This window comes from Littorina saxatilis, linkage group LG4 (genome assembly GCF_037325665.1).
Source record: "Littorina saxatilis isolate snail1 linkage group LG4, US_GU_Lsax_2.0, whole genome shotgun sequence".
NCBI lineage: Eukaryota > Metazoa > Mollusca > Gastropoda > Littorinimorpha > Littorinidae > Littorina > Littorina saxatilis.
This window is the reverse complement of record NC_090248.1, coordinates 10,586,649-10,608,707: the sequence shown is the minus strand read 5'-3', so window position 1 is coordinate 10,608,707 and position 22,059 is coordinate 10,586,649. Positions and strand designations below refer to the sequence as shown.

At 41.0% G+C, this 22,059-nt stretch overlaps 2 protein-coding genes across 2 annotated transcripts in view; both read left to right on the top strand.

The window, feature by feature from the left end:
- The window catches only part of LOC138963942 (uncharacterized), a 180,010-nt gene that overhangs the window by 79,177 nt on the left and 78,774 nt on the right, over window positions 1-22,059 (top strand). The window lies entirely within an intron of this gene.
- The window catches only part of LOC138963655 (phospholipid-transporting ATPase ABCA3-like), a 54,649-nt gene continuing 43,175 nt past the window's right edge, over window positions 10,586-22,059 (top strand). The window contains exons 1-3 of the mRNA XM_070335502.1: window positions 10,586-11,137; window positions 18,217-18,441; window positions 20,639-20,877. Of these exons, the coding sequence (XP_070191603.1) occupies window positions 10,783-11,137; window positions 18,217-18,441; window positions 20,639-20,877 (819 nt within the window). The 5' untranslated portion in view covers window positions 10,586-10,782. The remainder of the gene's footprint in view (window positions 11,138-18,216; window positions 18,442-20,638; window positions 20,878-22,059) is intronic.

Sequence of the window (22,059 nt, the reverse complement as noted above, 5' to 3'; positions counted from 1 at the left end):
CACCACTAAACAATTCTTATGCTCACCCAATTTCTCTCTCTCTCTCTCTCTCTCTCTCTCTCTCTCTCTCTCTCTCTCTCTCTCTCTCTCTCTCTCTCTCTCTCTCTCTTTGTCTGCCCTCACCCCCTTTCTTTCTCTCAGGTGAGTGCAGCCAGCGTCAGTACTAGTACTCTGACTCAGTCGCAGGGTGGATCTAGATAATCATCCCTATCTACCAGTTCCCTTCCTTTTCACAGCCTTTCTGATGTTTGGATAGGCTTTGGTTTATGGCAAACTGTTTGCCAGAGAGATGGATATGCAAGGATGAGACGTGTGTGTGTGTGTGTGTGTGTGTGTGTGTGTGTGTGTGTGTGTGTGTGTGTGTGTGTGTGTGTGCGTGCGTGCGTGTGTGTGTGTGTGTTTGTGTGTGTGTGTGTGTGTGTGTGTGTGTACAGTACCGGGCGAAAGAAACGCAACCCATTAGCGCCCTCTGTTGCAAGTGCTTTTTCGTCATTTTGAAATTTTCGTAAAACATGAACCAGATAAGGTACATAAAAAAGGAAGACAGATTCGTGGAGGATATTTTACTGGCTGTGCGATTAGTGTATATTATTTAATCGTGTTCTTGTGAAGCGAGTCGTGATTGCAGGCGAACATGTCATTTCGACAGGCTACAAAATTCGTAAAAATGCATACTTTTCAACCAGGTAAAGACAGTTGTGGAGGAAATTCATCTCTTAACATGATCATTTAAATTGAATTATTCACCAAAGCGTAACATAATTACACATAATTACACAAATGAACATAAATCCCTTAGACGGTGTTAAAAAGGGTTGTTTGTGAAAAGCTCCTACAGGCGAACATGTCACTTCGGCACGCTACAACATTCGTAAAAATAAATAAACAGACAAACGAACAAACAAAGTCCCAGATGTGCAGGTCCACTTCGCAGTGCAGAAATAGACGCCCACTGTCACTTTGAAGATCGTTGTCCCAAACTGCGATAATGTAACGCTTTGGCGAATAATTCTAATGAAATGATCATGTTGAGAAATGAATTTCCTCCACATTTGTCTTTACCTGGTTGAAAAATATGCATTTTTACGAATGTTGTAGCGTGCCGAAGTGACATGTTCGCCTGAAGGAGCTTTTCACAAACAACCCTTTTTAACACCGTCTAAGTGATTTATGTTAATTTGTGTAATTATGTTACGCTTTGGCGAATAATTTAATTTAAATGATCATGTTAAGAGATGAATTTCCTCCACAACTGTCTTTACCTGGTTGAAAAGTATGCATTTTTACGAATTTTGTAGCCTGTCGAAGTGACATGTTCGCCTGCAATCACGACTCGCTTTTACCCCTACCCTGTATAACACAGTTAATGAAAAGGTCAAACAAGAACACGATTAAATAATATGCACTAATCGCACAGCCAGTAAAATATCCTCCACGAATCTGTCTTCCTTTTTTTATGCACTTTATCTGGTTCATATTTTACGACAATTTGATAATGACGAAACATCACTTGCAACAATCGGCGCGAATAAGTTGTATGTAGGTGTTTGTGTGCGTGCGTTTGCGTGTGTGTGTGTGTGTTTGTGTGTGTGTGTGTGTGTGTGTGTGTGTGTGTGTCGGTGTGTATTTGCGTGTATGAGTGTGTGTATATGTTTGTGTGTGTGAGAGAGAGAGAGAGAGAGAGAGAGAGAGAGAGAGAGAGAGAGAGAGAGAGAGAGAGAGAGAGAGAGAGAGAGAGAGACGCAGACGCAGACGCAGACAATTTATTCAATAGGTCATAGCCCCTTATGAAGGAGTGTGAACAAATGGTTAACGTTGCAAATAATTTAACTCATCAGGTGCAAAAAAGGTACAACATAATAATCGCACAACACTACAGATTAAAACATACATTACACGGTATTTAACTAAGAGGTTACAACATCTCTTAATTTAAAGGCTTTATACAAATACAGGGATACATTTCTAACAACAGTTTCTTGAGGTGAAGCCAGGAGCAAGCTGAGTCTAAAAGTGTTTGGGTTTTTATAATATTTAAATGGGTTAAACTTTTCTCTTAATCTGTTTAAGTATGGACAACACAAAACAAAATGGACTTCATCTTCTTGCTTTACTTTACATAGGGGACACATCAACTGATCGGCATTATGCTGTTTATATCGGTTAGCATGCACATTTATTTCTGAAATACCGAATCGAGACCTAGTCATAATAAACTTTAGATGTCTATCCACATTCAACAAAAGGTAGGGTTTAATGTCATGTACAGGACAAAATGTCCGATAAACAGCAAATCTATCACTATTTTGTATATGATAATCCCACTCTTGCCTTCTGCAATCGACCAACCTTTCCCTAAAAACACGCAAAAACTCTTTTTCATTAACAACGCCCTGATTCAACCACACAAAACCAAAACCGTACTCATACAATTTACAACGGACACTTGAGGCCCAGTTCTTTTTACCACTCTCATCCATTTTATACAACATATTATATGATTTACGAGGAAGTCTGTGCGCCTCCATCTTTAACAATTTCATCCAGTAGCTAACGCATCTTAAAATAGAATTCAAATATATCGGATATCTGTTTGTCTCGCCATATACCAGGTCATTAGGTGTTCGCATACGAACTCCTAAGAACTTCTTCAATGCAAATAAATAGACTTTTTCACACTGCAGAGCAGCTTTATCCAGTCCCCATATCTCAGCACCATACTGTACTATTGGTTGTACTTGGGAATCAAACAACTTCAAAAAAACATTCAAACTATTATTATTAAGCACAGATAATCTTTGTATAATACACATCACAACATTGTTGGCCCGGCTTGAGAGATCGCTACAGGCAGCAGTGAAACTGAGTCGAGTTGAAAACAATATTCCTAAATATTTATACACGTTTACAACAGGTAAAATATCAACCCCATAATATGTCCATCTTTCCCTTGCACTCAAATATCCACCTTTCCTAAACACAATAATGTTACTTTTACTCATGTTTACCTTTAAATGAAGAGAGGACACTGCCCTGCGTAAATTATTTAACTGAGTTTGTAGACCCACAACAGTCTCTGATAACAACAATAAATCATCAGCAAACAAAAGAATAAACAATTCCAAATAATCATCAGTAAATGTGGCACCATGTCTTCCATTCTCAATTATCTCAAGTGCTAACTCATTAATAAAGAGACAAAATAAAGCTGGGCTACATACATCGCCCTGTTTAACACCAAATGTACAATTAATATAATCTGTAAACTCCACATCTCACTTTTGTTTTTACATTATCATACATACTCTTCACACACCTAAAGAGTTTCCCTTTTATACCATTTTTTAACAGAATTGGCCAGAGCAAAGCTCTGTTGATGGAATCAAACGCCTTCTCAAAATCTATAAAGGCAACATACAGCTTACGATTCAAAGAAAATTGTTTCTGTACAAAGGCCAACAGTGTAAACATATGATCAATAGTGGAATGATTCTTTTTTTTTTTAAACCAGCTTGATATTTACCCGTACTGTTATTACATTCAATCCATTCTTGCAACCTGTTATTAATCACAGTACTATAGACCTTGCTACTAACATTACACAGCGAAATTCCACGATAATTATTTGGATCATTCACATCGCCTTTCTTAAACAAAGGGATAACAATGGACTCTGTCCAACTTTCTGGAAATACACCCTTGGAAAACACAAAATTAAACAAGTGTACCAAAAAGTCAATCCCTGGAGAAAAAACTTTTTTCAAAGTTCTCCTATTATTCCATCAGGCCCAGCAGACTTTTGAGGTTTTAACTTTCTCATTGCAATCAACACTTCTTCTTTTGAAATAGGACGATTCAAAATACCTTCATCGTCTTCATATTCAATTTCTTCAGCCTCAATTACATCTTTTTCCAATAATACTTTGAAATGCTGAAACCAGGTATCAACTGGTATGTATGTTGTTCTTTATTTGTTTTCGTTTTGAGGATAATTTATGCATTATATTCCACAATTATTCTTGTTGATCATTAACATATTCAATAAGTTTTTGTAATGTCAAATCATTATACAATCTTTTCTTTCTTTCTAACATGTTTTTATATTCCCGTCTGGCTAAACAAGAAACATTGCGAGCGTGAATGTCTTCAGGCTGATTACATCTGCTTAACAACCTCCACACATTTTTTCGGGTTATTCTACACTCTTGATCGAACCAATCATCCGATTGATTATTTGACTTCAAATACATTCTTTTCTTCATGCAGTCAGCACTTTCCTTAACACAAGTGTTAAATAATTCCAAAGCTCCATTCATATCAGATTCAATCATATTTTGGGCAGACTCTAACCTTGCACACATATCATCTGCACACATCAAATTCACATACGTTTCTGCCTTCTTGATATCCCAAACATACTTCTCAATAAAGCAGTCTGCATTCTCACGCATATCATGATAAACATTATCACATGGGAACGTAACATGAAATTCAACTGGCATATAATCTGACTCAATCCGGCCAGCCACCAACAGTTCGCTCGAAGACAGAGTAATTGCAATAAATCATAAGACAGCAAAAAATAATCATTAACACTACTCCCCCTCTCTGACATGTAGGTAAAACAGCCCTGCAATCTCCATTACACACACCATTAAGAATACACAGTCCAAGTGCAGTGCACATATTTAAAAAATATCTACCATAACTATTCAATGTCCGATCTTGTGATTTTCGATTCCCGCAAACTGACTGACTTTTGTGCAATAAATCAAAAACATCATGATCTTGTAATACAGGCTGGGACCTATTGGCTGTTCTGCTATTCAGGTCACCCGACAACACGACATAAACATCCCCTTCTGCCAACAAACACTGTCAAACATTCTTCTAGTAGAGAAACACCATTATCCAGATAAAAAAACGAGTAATACGGCGAGCCCTCGGGCGGAACATAAGCACACACATACAAAATATCCTTAGAAATTCCAAAGAGGCTTTTATCTTCTTCTTCTTCTTCTCCCACGTACACTCGTGTTTTTTGCACGAGTGGAATTTTACGTGTATGACCGTTTTTTACCCCGCCATTTAGGCAGGCATACGCCGCTTTCGGAGGAAGCATGCTGGGTATTTTCGTGTTTATATAACCCACCGAACTCTGACATGGATTACAGGATCTGTTTCGTGCGCACTTGGTCTTGTGCTTGCGTGTACACACGGGGGTGTTCGGACACCGAGGAGAGTCTGCACACAAAGTTGACTCTGAGAAATAAATCTCTCGCCGAACGTGGGGACGAACTCACGCTGACAGCGGCCAACTGGATACAAATCCAGCGCGCTACCGACTGAGCTACATCCCCGCCCAGGCTTTTATCAAGGACAAAAACAATGAAGTTAGAACATTCAACATCAAGTTTACGCACAAAGGGAGCAAACTCATTTCTTATTAGGCACAATACACCGCCTGACCTTCGGCCCTGCTTGGTAAACTTCACTGCTGGTTTAACAAAAAGTGAATAACCATCAAAAACATTGACGTGAATTCATCCATAAACGTTTCTACAAGGCAAACAAAATCGAAACTCCCTACATAATTTACAAATTCTGTGTCAGTTAATTTGGAGTACAAGCCGTTAACATTCCACTGTAAAAAAAAAGAAAAGGGCTTATTCACAGTTCGAGTGACTTTACATTGGCGTGCTCGAATTTATCTTTTTCATTCACAACACGCATTTCTAGGTTTGCTATCAGATTAGGATTCCTATCTGACCCCTGACCCACTGTGTCACTCACACTCGCACTGCTTTCACAGTCACATTTTACCGACATCCTGCTCACCGCCTTGTCCAAAACTACAGATAACACCGGTGTCTTTCTTTTTTCGACCACTCTCAAAATTTCCTTCTCGGACACAATACTGTCACTAGAAATAACTGATTTGGGTCTCTCCCCAACATTGGAGCGGCCGAATTCCTATCTCATTTCAATAACCGTGTTCTTTTGTAAGTCAAATGTGAACTTCTTCCCTTCGATATACAGATGGTCAAAAGTGAGAGTAGCTTTCTTTTGCTCATCTCTGGCTTGCTTCAGACGAGGCACAAGATTACGCCTGATCTCTCTGACCCGACGAGAAAAGTCATCTCCAATGAAAATCTGACTCCCATGCAGTTTCCGCTTTGCTCTCAAAATCTGCAACTTGTCGACCTTGTAGGAAGCACAGCGGGCAATCAAAGGGGAGTCGGCCCTACCGTTAAGACGATGGACCCTGTCAAACACTACGTCACCTGCCATCTCCAGCTTGTCAGTGATAAGGTCCTGCAGAATACCTTCACAGTCTTCGCTTGTTTCACCCTCATTCCTCTCTAGGCCGTAGAGGATGAAGTTGTTGCGATTTGATCGATTCTCTAGGTCGTCAGCTTTCCTCTCCATCTCAGAGAGTCGTTCCTCCGTTTTGGAATTAACGACGCGCAGTTCGTCGTTATCCTGGCGTAGCTCACGAACCTCCTCCCTCTACGTCGGAACTGGTGAGTATAACGCTTTTGTTAAAACAAGAGAGGGGGAGGGGGTGGAGAGAGAGGGGGAGGGAGAGAGAGGGAATGCGAGAGATGGGGGAGAGCGAGAGAAACTGAGAGAGAGAGAGAGAGAGAGAGAGAGAGAGAGAGAGAGAGAGAGAGAGAGAGAGAGAGAGAGAGATTTGTCCTTCGCTGGGGGCATGCAGTGCCTTGGCATTGCACGTCTACTTAAATGTTATATTAATCACGCCCATACTAGAAGGTGTAACCGTAAATCCATAAACTCGCGTATTGATCCCTCTCTTTATAATGTTCTTCTTTGTTCTCGTGCAGTTGGCTTTCCAGAAGATAAAGTCGAGCTGTTTTCAATTACCAATGGAAGGGGTTAAAAGTTCAAGTAGGAGTTAAAAAGTTGAAAACTTCAGATGAGAAGATTATCCCCGAGTACGCTAGTACAAGCGTCCAGCAGACTTTGTGTGTCTGTGTGTGTGTCTCGACTTAACAGCTTATTGCTGGGAAACCACTGGGCGCAGTTCGTTCAAAAGTTGATACACTAACTTGATAATAGGTCCGATTGATCGTATTAAAACTTCATAATGTTAACTGGGACCTAAATGTGAAATAAACCACAAAAAAACGACTTGGCGGTGGGAGGAATTCGCGGTGCAACAGCCAGCCAGGCAGTCTGATAGAACGGTGCAAGGTCTCGGCAAACCAAGACTATGCCATACTCGTAGCAAAGCCGCCGAATGGTACCGTAAACCAAGAATAGTGACGTAGGAAAATAGAATGTCGTCTTTTGATTTGGAACGTGACGTGTTTTAGAATGGAGATGTGGTAGTGTGTGTGTGTGTGTGTGTGTGTGTGTGTGTGTGTGTGTGTGTGTGTGTGTGTGTGTGTGTGTGTGTGTGTGTGTGTGTGTGTGTGAGTGTGTGAGAGAGAGAGGGAGAGAGAGAAGGAGTGAGGGAGAGAGAGTGTGTGTGTGTGTGTGTGTGTGTGTGTGAATGTCTGAAGAGTATTCGGGTCCAGCGCGAGCGTTTTTTATTCATCCGAGGTTTTAGAAGTGTAACGCGACAAGGGGCTATGGAACAAGAAGGGGGAGTGGTGATAATGACAGGATATTCATAATGGATTGACATAATGGCCGTTCGTTCGTTTGTTCATTTGTTTGTTTGACACGGCCGTCCTGGGGTGCGTTGCCTAGAGCGGACGCCCTGTTCGCGAAGAGAGAAAAAGTTTTCATGTTGTAGGCACCGCTATGTTCGCGGCGAACTGTTTTCAATTCTACCCTCTCTACCTACTTTCAACTAAATGGACTCGTTTCTTCGCTGACGGCCGAGTCCGTGCATGCATATTGGGGGCGATCATGCGCACAGTCGCTTTGTGCTTGGAACAGCCATCCCTACCCGCACTGACCAAAGTAGAGGAGTCCAATCGCTTACAGCTCAGTCCATGAGTACATTTTAGGGGTGACGCTATGCATTGGCCCTCAGGACATGTGTGTGTGTGTGTGTGTGTGTGTGTGTGTGTGTGTGTGTGTGTGTGTGTGTGTGTGTGTGTGTGTGTGTGTGTGTGTGTGTGTTTGAGTTTCGTACCCCACGTGGAGAAGCAGGGCCTTTTCTTTTTTTTTGGTGGTCAGATTTGACAGTTGGATTTCTTGTCGATTCCGTGAAAAAGTGTTGTGGTCTTCTTGTCAGTCAATCAAGGTTGATTAAAGGTGAAGGTTTAGGAGTAAATAGCCCGTGTGCGCGCTCTCTCTCTCTCTCTCTCTCTCTCTCTCTCTCTCTCTCTCTCTCTCTCTCTCTCTCTCTCTCTCTCTCTCTCGTACCGAGCGCTTGCAAACGTTCGCGAGCGTTCGCGAGCGCCACAACAAAACTATGCGTTGCCTAGAAAACGTTTGCAAACGTTCTGTGGCGTTCTGCCTAGGCAACGCACCCCTTGTCACGATTTGCAGCCAATCAATAGTTACAAACTGGCTGTTGAATCTGATAACGGACGGAGCGGGTTTCTACGCCTTCACTGCATTTCCACATACAAAAGAAAACTGCAGAGGCTTTTTCTGACCAGACTGACTTCAAGATGGCGTCTTGAACTCGGATGTTGAATGTTTTGATGTCAGGCCACCGTTTGTAGATAAAGAAAGAATTTCAAGCTAGAGCTTACAATCTCGGACTGTTTTAGTTTTGGACAGGTTGCAAAACAGATGTGGGAAATACCTTGCACTGAACAGAGGCACAATTTATGAGCTTGTGGAATACGCTCGCGACACTGTGTACAAAAGTGTGTGTAGATTGTTGACTGCAAGATCACGCCCAGCACTGGGTATAATCTTACTTTCAGAACAATTGTTTTGTGAAAGTGTGTCGTAATTAACTTACTCTATTTTCTCAGGCAGAGTGGAATAAAATGCATTAATCTGTCTTCTTCACAGGCGTTTACCGTTGATACAAACACATTACCAGATTCGATTTAGTGCGCTTGTGTTGGCAAACGTACAATGTCGGGTTGAAACTCAACAAGGAAATGGAAGCGGTTTTGTGAAGTTTCCGTCGGCGCCTCTTGTTTCTTTATTGTTGTAGTTTTTGTGAGAGTGAAATGTGATCACTTTTCCTCGCAGTGAACTCACGCACCAGATTGACTCAATCAATTAAAAAAAAAAAGTTTTTCCTTTGTCAGAGTAGTCATTGAAATATCCTTAAGTAAAACCAGTAATCAATACATCAGTTTAGACGAATCTACATTGTTCAGAAGCAGTTATTGGAATATCAGTGTAGATCTCGAGTTACCCCCACTCTTTATATACATAGGATGTAATGAACGCATACAGAAGCAGTTGTAAATACTTTAGTCTCGACTAACCCACTCTATATTGAAGATTTCATGAATGAATCAGTCTCGACTAACCCACTCTATGTTGAAGATTTCATGAATGAATCAGTCTCGACTAACCCACCCCTTGTTGAATATTAAGATGTCACTTGTGGATGTCATGAATACATCAGTCTCGACTAACAAACGTTTACAGAAGCAGTTGTTAATACTTCCGCCTTAACTAACCGACTCTATGTTGATGATTGCATGAATGTATCAGTCTCGGCTAAATAACTCTGCACAGTACGCAGTTGTAAATACTTCAGATTCGACTAACCCGCTCTATGTTGAAGATTTAATGAACACATCAGTCTCGATTAAACAATTATTTACAGAAGCAGTTGTTTAATAAGTAAATGTCGACTAATCCACTTGACGTTGAACATGTCATGAAATCACCAGTCTCGACTAACCAATTCTATACAGAAGCAGTTGTAAAACACGCAAGTCTCGGCTAACCCTTTCTTATGTTACTATGTCATGAACTCGACTAAGCAACTTTATACCGAAACAGTTGTTAATACTTCAATCTCGACTAACCTACTCTGTGTTGAAGATAATAGAGAGATTAAGTGCACAGTGGTAGTGGTAGTGGTTAACTTAAAGATAATCTATGAATTATACGCGTTCCGCTTACGATAACGAAACCGACAACGCGTCTTGGCCTATGCGTTTAGATTCACTTTCGTTTACGTAATGGGAGGGAAAACAACTGTTGCAATAATTCGAAAGAGTATCGTCCCATGTCTGGACTCTTCAGCTGGAAAAAGAAGAAAAGTCTTACACGGAGCAGACGAAAACAAGAACAAAAAACCCCGATTATTGCAAAGTTGTTTGTATTAATAAATCGTAATGTTTCTTTGATACATTTGAACCACTCAAGTTTTGAATAGGTGCATTCAGAACACTCAACGTGTACAGAATCTTCAGAAAGTTGAATGCCTTGGAAGATGTTTGCGTGCATCTGTCTCTGTCTGCAGATTCACTCTGTCCGATCCGTTTCTTTTCCTGAGAATTTCATGCATCAAACCTGGAATAAATCACACATGAAACTGACATTTGCAGCATTAAGTTGTTCAAGAGCATACTAGTTATACAGAATTGTGTGAATAAACAAGCGTTCGCTGAGTTATCACATACAATTCAGGGCTCGTTATTTCTGTCGAATCAACCTCAGTTCGTTAGCAGATCAAAGGAAGCAGACGTAAACTCCGACCCCTAACCTTTGAACCAAAAACCGCTGACGTCACCACAGAAAAAAGTAACGATAACCACAACCACTAACACTACCACTGTACACTTATCATCTCTATTTAAACTCATCAGGCTCTACTAACCAAGTGTGTTCAATGATCAGCAATACACTGATCAGTCTCGTCGCACCTCCATTAGTAACACAATGGCTGCCTTTTTCCGACAAGTGAAACTTTTGCTGTGGAAAAACCTTTTGCTCCAGCGGCGAAAGAAATGCGTGTCTGTGTTCGAAATCTTCTTTCCGGTGTTTTTCGCCGTGATTTTCATGTTCATCCGATATCTGGCCAAACCAGAATTCCACGACGACCCGGTGTACTACCCACCAGACGATATTTTTGAGATGCACAATGGGTTCACAGCGCCAACAAATAATTATACAGTGGATTTGATGACATGTGAGCTAGGTTTTGCCCCCAACCATTCCAGTCTCTTCGTTGTTATGACTAAAGTGGCCAGCCGTATACACCCGAATGACACAGCTTGTGCCAACATGACACCAGGTAATATATATATACTTTATTTTGTTATTAGTTAGTCATTTGTTTTTCCTTTTTTAATTTTTAATTTCATTTATTTCCACATTTGGTCAAGTTTTAACTAAATGTTTTAACATAGACGGGGAATCGAGACGAGGGTCATGGTGGGTGTGTGTGTGTGTGTGTGTGTGTGTGTGTGTGTGTGTGTGTGTGTGCGTGCGTGCGTTCGTGCGTCCGTGCGTCAGTGCGTGCCGCGTGCGTGCGTGCGTGCGTGCGTGTGTGTGTGTGTGTGTAACGCGAATCCGAGAAAGCTACTGGACTGATCTCCATGAAACATCACATGAGAGTTCCTGGGTTTGGATATCCCCGAACGTTTTTTTTTCATTTGTTCGATAGATGTCTTTGTCGTATCCGGCGTTTTGTGAAAGTTTGTTGTCAAGCAATCTTCGACTAAGTCCGGACTACGGGATTGCATTTCAGCTTGGAAGTATACAAATCAAGTAATTAGTTTGCTCATTAAAGTTGTCATTAAAATCGAATTTTCAGGAGCAGATTTTCAGTCGCGTGAAACGATATAAAAACATATAGTCAAGCTTACGGCATCAAAGTAACAAATTAACACTAAAAACAGTCATCGCCGAGATTATATTAAGATATTCTCGACTAACCACACCTAAAGACCGAGACGGGTCACGCTCGTCTGCGCGCAGCGTGCGAACGCAGTACTTACTCAACCTATTTTCTGTAATTCTGAGCACATTTTTAGAGGAAACATAACATATGTATATATTTTTGAATTCAGGAGAAATTGAGAAATACGAAATTTTAAAGCACTTGGCGTTATTTTTTCGGTGAATGTATCCGAGGTTGTTTTTCTTAACTAGAAATAAGTTAAAGGAAATTCAAAAACTTCTGAATTCATGGACCAGAAGGAACCTGACACCTTTTGGTAAAATAACAGTCCTAAAAACCTTGGCTATTTCCAAATTGACACATTTGTTTACTAATTTACCTGATCCAGACGAACAGTTTATGATGGAGTTAAATAATATTTTTTTCAAATTTCTTTGGGATGGAAAAAGAGATAAAATTAAAAGAACTACGGTCACCCAACCCTATGAAGATGGAGGATTAAAGATGATTGACGTGAAAAGTTTTCTGTCATCTCTAAAAATTGTTTGGTTAAAAAGAGTTGATGGTCTTACTGGATTAATATCAAGATTATTGTTTAAAGCATGTCCATCTGTTACAACAATTAATATGAGAGGAGAGGAATTTGCAAATGTTTTGATGCAGAGAATGGAAAACCCGTTTTGGACCAATGTTTTTAAACATTATAAGAAACTACATGGAAAATGTGACGAATACGAATACGAATACGAATACGAATACTTTATTATCTCATACAGAGAAATTTCAGTGTGGTGCACATTAAAAGACAAAACAAAAAATAAGACAACAGATAAAAATACCATACGAAGCATACTACACTCGCGCACGCATATGTACACTAACAGGAATAGTAACATGATTCCAAATAGGTAAATTGCCGTCAGCTTTAGCTAAAAGTTTACCGCTAAAAACTATCATTATCACAGGACTAGATATGTCATTGAACAATATTTATCACAGGACTAGTCATTCGAGGGTTATCACACTCAGCATAAGGGTGCACATCAAAGAATATAAAAAAATATTCATCACAGAAATCAGTGCATATGTTCACCGGCACACATACTATAACCTTTAACGATTTTGTATCAGAATGTTTACATTATAGTGTTAATATTCGGAGAGATAAAAAGACAGTGTACATTCAAAATTGGATCGACAATGGAATAGCTCAGATTGGTCATATTTTGGGACAAAATGGATACTTACCCTATAATGCGTTTAAAATCAAATATCCAAATGTGCGAGGCGATTTTGTATTGTATCAAGGTGTAATCCAGGCTGTTAAGAAATATCAGAGAAAAATCGGCTTAGAATTTGATAAACATTTTATTATGACAGAGCCCATTGTGTGGAAATGTATTTGTAAAGGTAAGACACAACTTATTTACAAACAAGAGGCGAAGCCTTCAAGGCTCACGTAAGAAATAAACAAACAGTAACACAAACTCAATCACTCCGTCACACATACACACCCACACACACAGTAAGCTTAGGTGACACTGTGCAAGAAAGAGAGACACTAGATCTAGATCTGTCTGTCTGCATGTAGCCTACTTACAGGGACACGACTGCCAAATAGTCTCGGCCCGCTCAAAATAACAATGACCGAGACCACACACACCACGCGAGAGAGAAAGACTACAGGGAGGCATGCCGTCATGATGCATTAATTGACGTCAAACACTTTTGACCGTGACGTAATCTTATGCGAGCTTTATCCATAGTCTTGGATAACCACTCACACATAGACTCGGAAATGTTAAAGTTTCTACCACAGACATACACACGCACAAACACACACACACACGCACACACACACGCACAAACGCACAGACAGACAAAGTTACGATCGCATAGGCTACACTTCGTGAGCCAAAAACTGATTGAACATGCTACGGTCCCAAAATGTATCAAAAAATGGTCTGAATCTTTAGACTGTTTGTTAGATAAGAAGGCTATTTTTCAACATGTTTTTAAAACAACAAAAGACACTTGTCTGAGATGGTTCCAGTACCGATTATTGTACAGAATTTTGCCCACAGAAAGGTTTCTATTTTTGCGAAAAATTGTGGATACGTCATTGTGTACATTTTGTGGTAGAAATAAAGAAACCCTTTTACATATGTTTTGGGAGTGTGATAAAGTGCAGACTTTTTGGATAGAATTTATAAATTGGTTAAAGGCGAACTGCACCCATTGCGACAATTTAAAACTGTCTAAAGAACTGGTTCTTCTTGGAGTGGCGAACAATGTAGTCACCGATAAAGCTTTTGATGTGTTATTAATCTGTGCCAAACACCATGTATATATTTCCAAAATGAACAAAAAGACCCCTCATTTTCAGACATTTAGTAGAAACTTTAAGCAAAGATTTATTTGTGAAAAGTATAACGCAGTTGTGAATAATACAGTAGATAAATTCTACAAGGATTGGCGCCTGTATATGCACGTTTTGATGTAACCCTTAGGTTTTTTCGTTCTTAAAACCTTTTGATAATGCGACCACTGAACATCCCCCCTCCCCTTTCCACCCTCCCACCCCATGTATGTTGTAAATGTCCAAGTGTGCTTTTCTGTTATATGACTCTGTCCTTTCGGTTAGGTGATGTCCTGTAATGTACAGCATATACATGTAAAAAAAAAAAACTGTACAAAAAGAGAATAAAAAAAAAATAAAAAAAGAAATTGAGAAATACGATTCAATCATTTTTAAATCTGTTAGTGAAAACTCCATTTTAATGACAACTTTAATGAGCAAACTAATTAACTAATTTGTACTCTGCCAAGCTGAAATTCAATCCCATAATCTGGACTTCGTCGACAATTGCTTGTCCAAAATTTTAATCAAATTGGTTGAAAAATGAGGGCGTGACAGTGCTGCCTCAACTTTCACAAAAAGCCGGATATGACGACATCAAACAAATCTTATTGAAAATTGGGGATATCATACACAGGAACTCTAATGTGAAATTTCATGAAGATCGGTCCAGAAGTTTTCTCTGAATCGCTCTATACACACGCACACACGAACGCACTCACACACACGCACACGCACACATACAAACACACACACACACACACGCACGTCCACACACACACACATACACGCACGTACACACACACAGACACAGACACACACACACACACCCACACACACACACACACGTCTTTACACGCACGCACACACACATGTACGCACGCACGCCAGCACGCACGCACGCTCACATACACAAGTACGCACGCACGCCAGCACGCACGCACGCACACGCACACACACACACACACGCAGAGAGAGAGAGAGAGAGCGAGAGAGAGAGAGAGAGAGAGAGAGAGAGAGAGAGAGAGAGAGAGAGAGAGAGAGAGAGAGAGAGAGAGAGAGAGACACCCACCCACACACTCACACACACACACATACACACTCACAAACACACATGCACACACACACACTAACACGCTTGCACGCACACACACACGCACGTACGTACGCACGTACGCAAACACGCACGCACACACACACACACACACACACACACACACACACACACACACACACACACACACACACACACACACACACACACATACACCACCAATCCTCGTCTGGATTCCCCGTCTATGTTAAAACATTAAGTCAAAACTTGACTAAATGTAAAGATGATTGTAATGTATTTCTCATCTTCTCCTGAATTCAAAAATATATAGATATGCCATGTTTACTCTACAAATGTGCTCAGAATGAAAAAAAATAGGTTGAGTAAGTACTACGGTCTCATGCTTCGTGGAGACGAGCGTGAACCGTCTCGGTCTTCAGGTAAGGTTAGCCGGGACTATTTAATTTTAGTCTCGGCGATGACTGGTTTGTGGTGTTGATCTTTTTGATACCGACTGACTAAGTGTTTTTATATCGCTTCACGCGACTTGATTTTTTCTGTCATCGCCGTCATACGATTTACAATTACCATGTGAAGACAACATTGCATTTTATTACCAATTCAGTGCCCCATATGGCTTTTTGACCAATCAGGAGGTGACCCTCTAAATGTTATAACGTTCAGGCAGGGACCCTTTTTGTTTATCACGCTAAAAATTAACAAGACAAAGTAAAAATGTAATTCAACAATATCAGCGTGATTTATTCTAAAGAATGACACATCAAATGCTGTCAGGTAATACTCTCTTCATCTAAAAAATACCGAAAAGCGAGTTTTGTCGGTGGGTGCGTAACGGAACAGCAAGGCACCGCCCATCGTCTGAGTGTGCAATGTCGACCGCTCACTTGAAATCTAAATGATCAAATTTCGGAAAAACTTCAGTGAAATTGCGCCACTCGCTCTACATCAAATGTGTCTTTACGTCATTTCCCATCCGTCTGGAGTCGGTTCTAAATCTGTCGCTCTCTGTTCAACGAGAAAAAGCGAAGCAACCGAAACGCATTTTCAGCATGGTTTATCTTGTGAGATTGTTGTGTGTCAAAGGCATTTGACCTGTGAATATTCGTCACGTCAGGTGTGTTAATCTGATTGGCTGACTCAGGTCACGAGAATTCTTTGACTGACAGGCATAATCAGGTAGAAGCGCTCAAGTTCACATTGCGACTGTTCTGTCTAATTCGCGGGGTTGCTTCGAAATTTCTTTTGGTCGAATGAAACGGTAATAAAACCGTTATTTGTAATATGCTGACTGTTAGCAAATGATAACAGACATGTCTCACAAACGATATCAGCATTCGCCTAAAAGGCTCATGCTTGATATCTTTTTTCTAGACATTTGCTAACAATCAGCATATTAGAAATAACTCATATTATTTACAATTCAGTGCCCCATATGGCTTTTTGACGAATCAGGACGGATTCTAGGTGACCCACTAAATGTTATAACGTTCAGGCAGGGACCCTTTTGTTTATCACGCAAAAAATTAACAAGACAAAGTAAAAATGTAATTCAACAATAATTATCAGCGTGATTTATTCGAAAGAATGACACTTCAAATGCTGTCAGATAATACTCTCTTTATCTGAAAAATACCGAAAAGCGAGTTTTGTCGGTGGGTGCGTAACGGAACAGCAAGGCACCGCCCATCGTCTGAGTGTGCAATGCCGACAAGCTCACTTGAAAGTTCGCAAAAATCAAGTGAAATTACGTCACTCGCTTTACATCAAATGTATCTTCACGTCATTTCCCATCCGTCTGGAGTCGGTTCTAATTCTGTCCCTCTCTGTTCAACGAGAAAAAGCGAAGAAACCGAAACGCATGTTCAACATGGTTAATCTTGTGAGATTGTTGTGTGTCAAAGGCATTTGACCTGTGAATATTCATCACGTCAGGTGTGTTACTCTGATTGGCTGACTCAGGTCACGAGAATTCTTTGACTGACAGGCATAATCAGGTAGAAGCGCTCAAGTTCCCATTGCGGCTGTTCTGTCTAATTCGCGGGGTCGCTTCCAAATTTCTTTTGGTCGAATTAAACGGTAATAAAACCGTTATTTGTAATCTGCTGACTGTTAGCAAATGATAACAGACATGTCTCACAAACGATATCAGCATTCGCCTAAAAGGCTCATGCTTGATATCTTTTTTCTCGACATGTCTTGTTATCATTTGCTAACAGTCAGCAGATTACAAATAACTCATACTAATGTATGCCGTCCAAACACAGGAGAAGGGTCACTGACTTCATATAGATACACACAAACGTTATGGTAATGAGGGGTCAATAATTGAGACACACAAAATCATTAGAATTTCTTTGTTGTTGTTGTTGTGTTGTTGTTGTTGTTGTTGGGTGTGTTGTTTTTGTTGTTGTTGTTGTTGTTGTGGTTGTTGTTGGTGGTGGTGGTGGGGGAGGTGGTGTTGTGCTGCAGCTGCTGAGGACTGCCTTCCTTGTCCTAGCTAGTAAAGCGAACGACGAAGAAGAAGAAGAAGAAGAAGTCCTAGCTAGTAACAAACAAGCAACTTTCCACCAAAAAACAACCACAACAACCGAACATACAGGGCAAGCGCGATTAAGTGTAAATCTTTGTGATAAGGCCGTCAATATTAAAATCATTATAATGTTACAAGGGCATTCAATCCCATACCGTTTGCAACAAGCAGCTTGGCCTTAGATAACGATAGACCAGACGAGATTGCAGAATTGAATCAGCCTGAGAGACGAATTCTGATAATAACTTCGTCGTGTCTGTATGGGATGTGGGAGAGTGACCTTTTCTTGGAAAACCTCGTACAAATATTTGAGTGGCCAATCACTAGCGAGGGGTCTGTCGGTAACACGTGGAAACACCCCTCGCTCGTGATTGGCCTATCCAATGATTATTTGCACGAGGTTTTGCACAACCCATACAAACCCGACGGAATGATTTCCAAAAACCGTCTATAACGGGCCAAGAATCAATTGATTAAACCTCCTTTGTGCATGTCATGACCCCCAGAACTAAAACCATTCGCAACCGAGGCGGACCTCACGGCGTACTACAAGATCAACTCGGAGAAAATGAAGATGGCGGTAGTGTTCAGAGGAAGCAACCACAGTCGGGCGGCCTTGAGCCCCGACCTTCACCTTGTCATCCGTCAGAACAGCGAGTACAACGATCAATGGAACACACGGGACATTCTGCCCTACTTTCAGATGGGGCCAAGGTCCCAGTTAGATCCTGGTGAGAAGTGTTTTTTTTCTGGGGGGGGGGGGGGGGGGGGGGGGGGAGGGGGGAGGGGGGGGGGGTTCAGTCAAGGATGACAGTGTTGCTGTTTGCTCCTCAGTTGGAGGTGAATAGTCGAATCCTGAAAATAATGATGTCGAGTTTGTATGGATTGTGAACGAGTGAACACCCTTGCTTCTAGTGAGTCCAGCAATGCCCACGTGTTTCCTGTCCACGAAACTGACAAAGGGAACAAACTTGCATCGGGCTCGAATAGCACTACCTGGTGAAGAGACGATAAACAATACTAACCCACCAACCAATCCTTTCCACGTGTTTCAGACACACCGGTGAAGAGACGATAAACAATACTAACCCACCAACCAATCCTTTCCACGTGTTTCAGACACACTGGTGAAGAGACGATAAACAATACTAACCCACCAACCAATCCTTTCCACGTGTTTCAGACACACCGGTGAAGAGACGATAAACAATACTAACCCACCAACCAATCCTTTCCACGTGTTTCAGATACACTGGTGAAGAGACGATAAACAATACTAACCCACCAACCAATCCTTTCCACGTGTTTCAGACACACCGGTGAAAAGACGATAAACAATACTAACCCACCAACCAATCCTTTCCACGTGTTTCAGACACACCGGTGAAGAGACGATAAACAATACTGACCCACCAACCAATCCTTTCCACGTGTTTCAGACACACCGGTGAAGAGACGATAAACAATACTAACCCACCAACCAATCCTTTCCACGTGTTTCAGACACACTGGTGAAGAGACGATAAACAATACTGACCCACCAACCAATCCTTTCCACGTGTTTCAGACACACCGGTGAAGAGACGATAAACAATACTAACCCACCAACCAATCCTTTCCACGTGTTTCAGACACACCGGTGAAGAGACGATAAACAATACTAACCCACCAACCAATCCTTTCCACGTGTTTCAGACACACCGGTGAAGAGACGATAAACAATACTAACCCACCAACCAATCCTTTCCACGTGTTTCAGACTCACTGGTGAAGAGACGATAAACAATACTAACCCACCAACCAATCCTTTCCACGTGTTTCAGACACACTGGTGAAGAGACGATAAACAATACTAACCCACCAACCAATCCTTTCCACGTGTTTCAGACACACTGGTGAAGAGACGATAAACAATACTAACCCACCAACCAATCCTTTCCACGTGTTTCAGACACACCGGTGAAGAGACGATAAACAATACTAACCCACCAACCAATCCTTTCCACGTGTTTCAGACACACCGGTGAAGAGACGATAAACAATACTAACCCACCAACCAATCCTTTCCACGTGTTTCAGACACACCGGTGAAGAGACGATAAACAATACTAACCCACCAACCAATCCTTTCCACGTGTTTCAGACACACCGGTGAAGAGACGATAAACAATACTAACCCACCAACCAATCCTTTCCACGTGTTTCAGACACACTGGTGAAGAGACGATAAACAATACTAACCCACCAACCAATCCTTTCCACGTGTTTCAGACACACTGTTGAAGAGACGATAAACAATACTAACCCACCAACCAATCCTTTCCACGTGTTTCAGACACACCGGTGAAGAGACGATAAACAATACTGACCCACCAACCAATCCTTTCCACGTGTTTCAGACACAACCTCTCGCTATAGTGACTGGCCTATAATGTGTATATGTAAGTCACAGTGGAAATGAGAATCCAGTGCTAGAGAGATTCCGAATCGCACTAGTGGAGATTGGAATTCCAGTTTGCACTAGGGCAAACTAGAATTCTCATCTCCACTGGATATTTGCTAGTGAAGATTGGAATTCCAGTTTGCCCTAGTGCAAACGGGAATCCAGTTTCAGTGGAGATGGGAATTCCAGTTTTCACTAGGGGAAATAGGAATTGGGGGGAATTGGGGGAAATAATGTGTTCAAAGGTTTATAATTGTTGTTAAAACCATTTCATCTTGAGTCACTCATGACTTTAAGGCTTACTCATTATATATATGGGCGAAAATTTGACATCAGATATCTTTCATATTCATTGGAAAACAAGTTTTGAGAGACAAAATCAAGAAAAAGAAAAGCCAAACAAAGAATTCCAGGTGGCCGCCCAATATATATATCTTATGCGTTCACTTATCTCATTCACCTATCTATTCATCATGTCCACACAGATTACAGTCAAGTGGTCAAGCTCCAGATGCTGGTGGGCAGCGCTGTGGTGGAGGAATGGAGCGGCCAGAACGTGAGCGTGAGGTGGCAGACCAACCGTATGCCATATCCCCCTTACCTGTTCGACGGCATGGTGCAGGTGTTGATGACGATGATCCCGGCCTTCATTATGCTGTCCTTCATGCTGCCCGTCATCCAATACATCAAGGGAATCGTGTACGAGAAGGAGAGAAAACTCAAGGTAAATTAGACGATGTTCAAAGTTTGTTTTTAATTTCATTCACGTTAATTCCCCCGAAATCGGCGTATGCTGCCTGATTGGCGGGGTAAAAACGGTCATACACGTACAAATCCACTTCTGCAAAAACATGAGTGATCGTGGGAGTTTCAGCCCATGAACAAAGAATAATAATAATGATAAGAAGAAGAATGTACTTGAATTATTATCCCAGTGCTGGGAATTAAGCTAACAGCAACAGGAGTCGCGCTCTATACCCAGGTGTGTGCGTGCTTAGGGGTAATCATACACCTGCACTTATGGCAGAATGACCGAGGTCTTTTAAGTGCCACAGCAGTGACACGGGGGTGGGACATGGATACTATCTGAGTCTGCACATAAAGTTGAACCGTGTCCGTCCCGGCCCGGATTCGAACCCGAGACCCTAGGTTCACAAGTCCATTGCTCTACCAACTGTGCTGTGTTGTGTTGTAGTGTAGTGTAGTGTAGTGTAGTGTAGTGTAGTGTAGTGTAGTGTAGTGTAGTGTAGTGTTGTTAGATTAGTGAAGTATACTAGTATAGAATAGTGTAGTGTAGTGTAGTGTAGTGTAGTTCATGCTCATTTTGCAACAGTGCGTCAAACAAGAATGAGAGTGCCCTATTTCTGTGCATTAGTACTGAAGCGCATGCAAAACAAAAAAACCTAAAAAATTACTGCAACGAGCAATATTCCACAATAACTGGAAAACAAGTCGCGTAAGGCGAAAATACAACATTTAGTCAAGTAGCTGTCGAACTCACAGAATGAAACTGAACGCAATGCCATTTTTCAGTAAGACCGTATACTCGTAGCATCGTCAGTCCACCGCTCATGCTCATGGCAAAGGCAGTGAAATTGACAAGAAGAGCGGTTTAGTAGTTGCGCTGAGAAGGATTGCACGCTTTTCTGTACCTTTCTTCGTTTTAACTTTCTGAGCGTGTTTTTAATCCAAACATATCATATGTTTTTGGAATCAGGAACCGACAAGGAATAAGATGAAAGTGTTTTTAAATTGATTTCGACAATTTAATTTTGATAATAATTTTTATATTTTTATTTTTCAGAGCTTGTTTTTAATCCAAATATAACATATTTATATGTTTTTGGAATCAGAAAATGATGGAAAATAAGATAAACGTAAATTTGGATCGTTTTATAAAAAACAT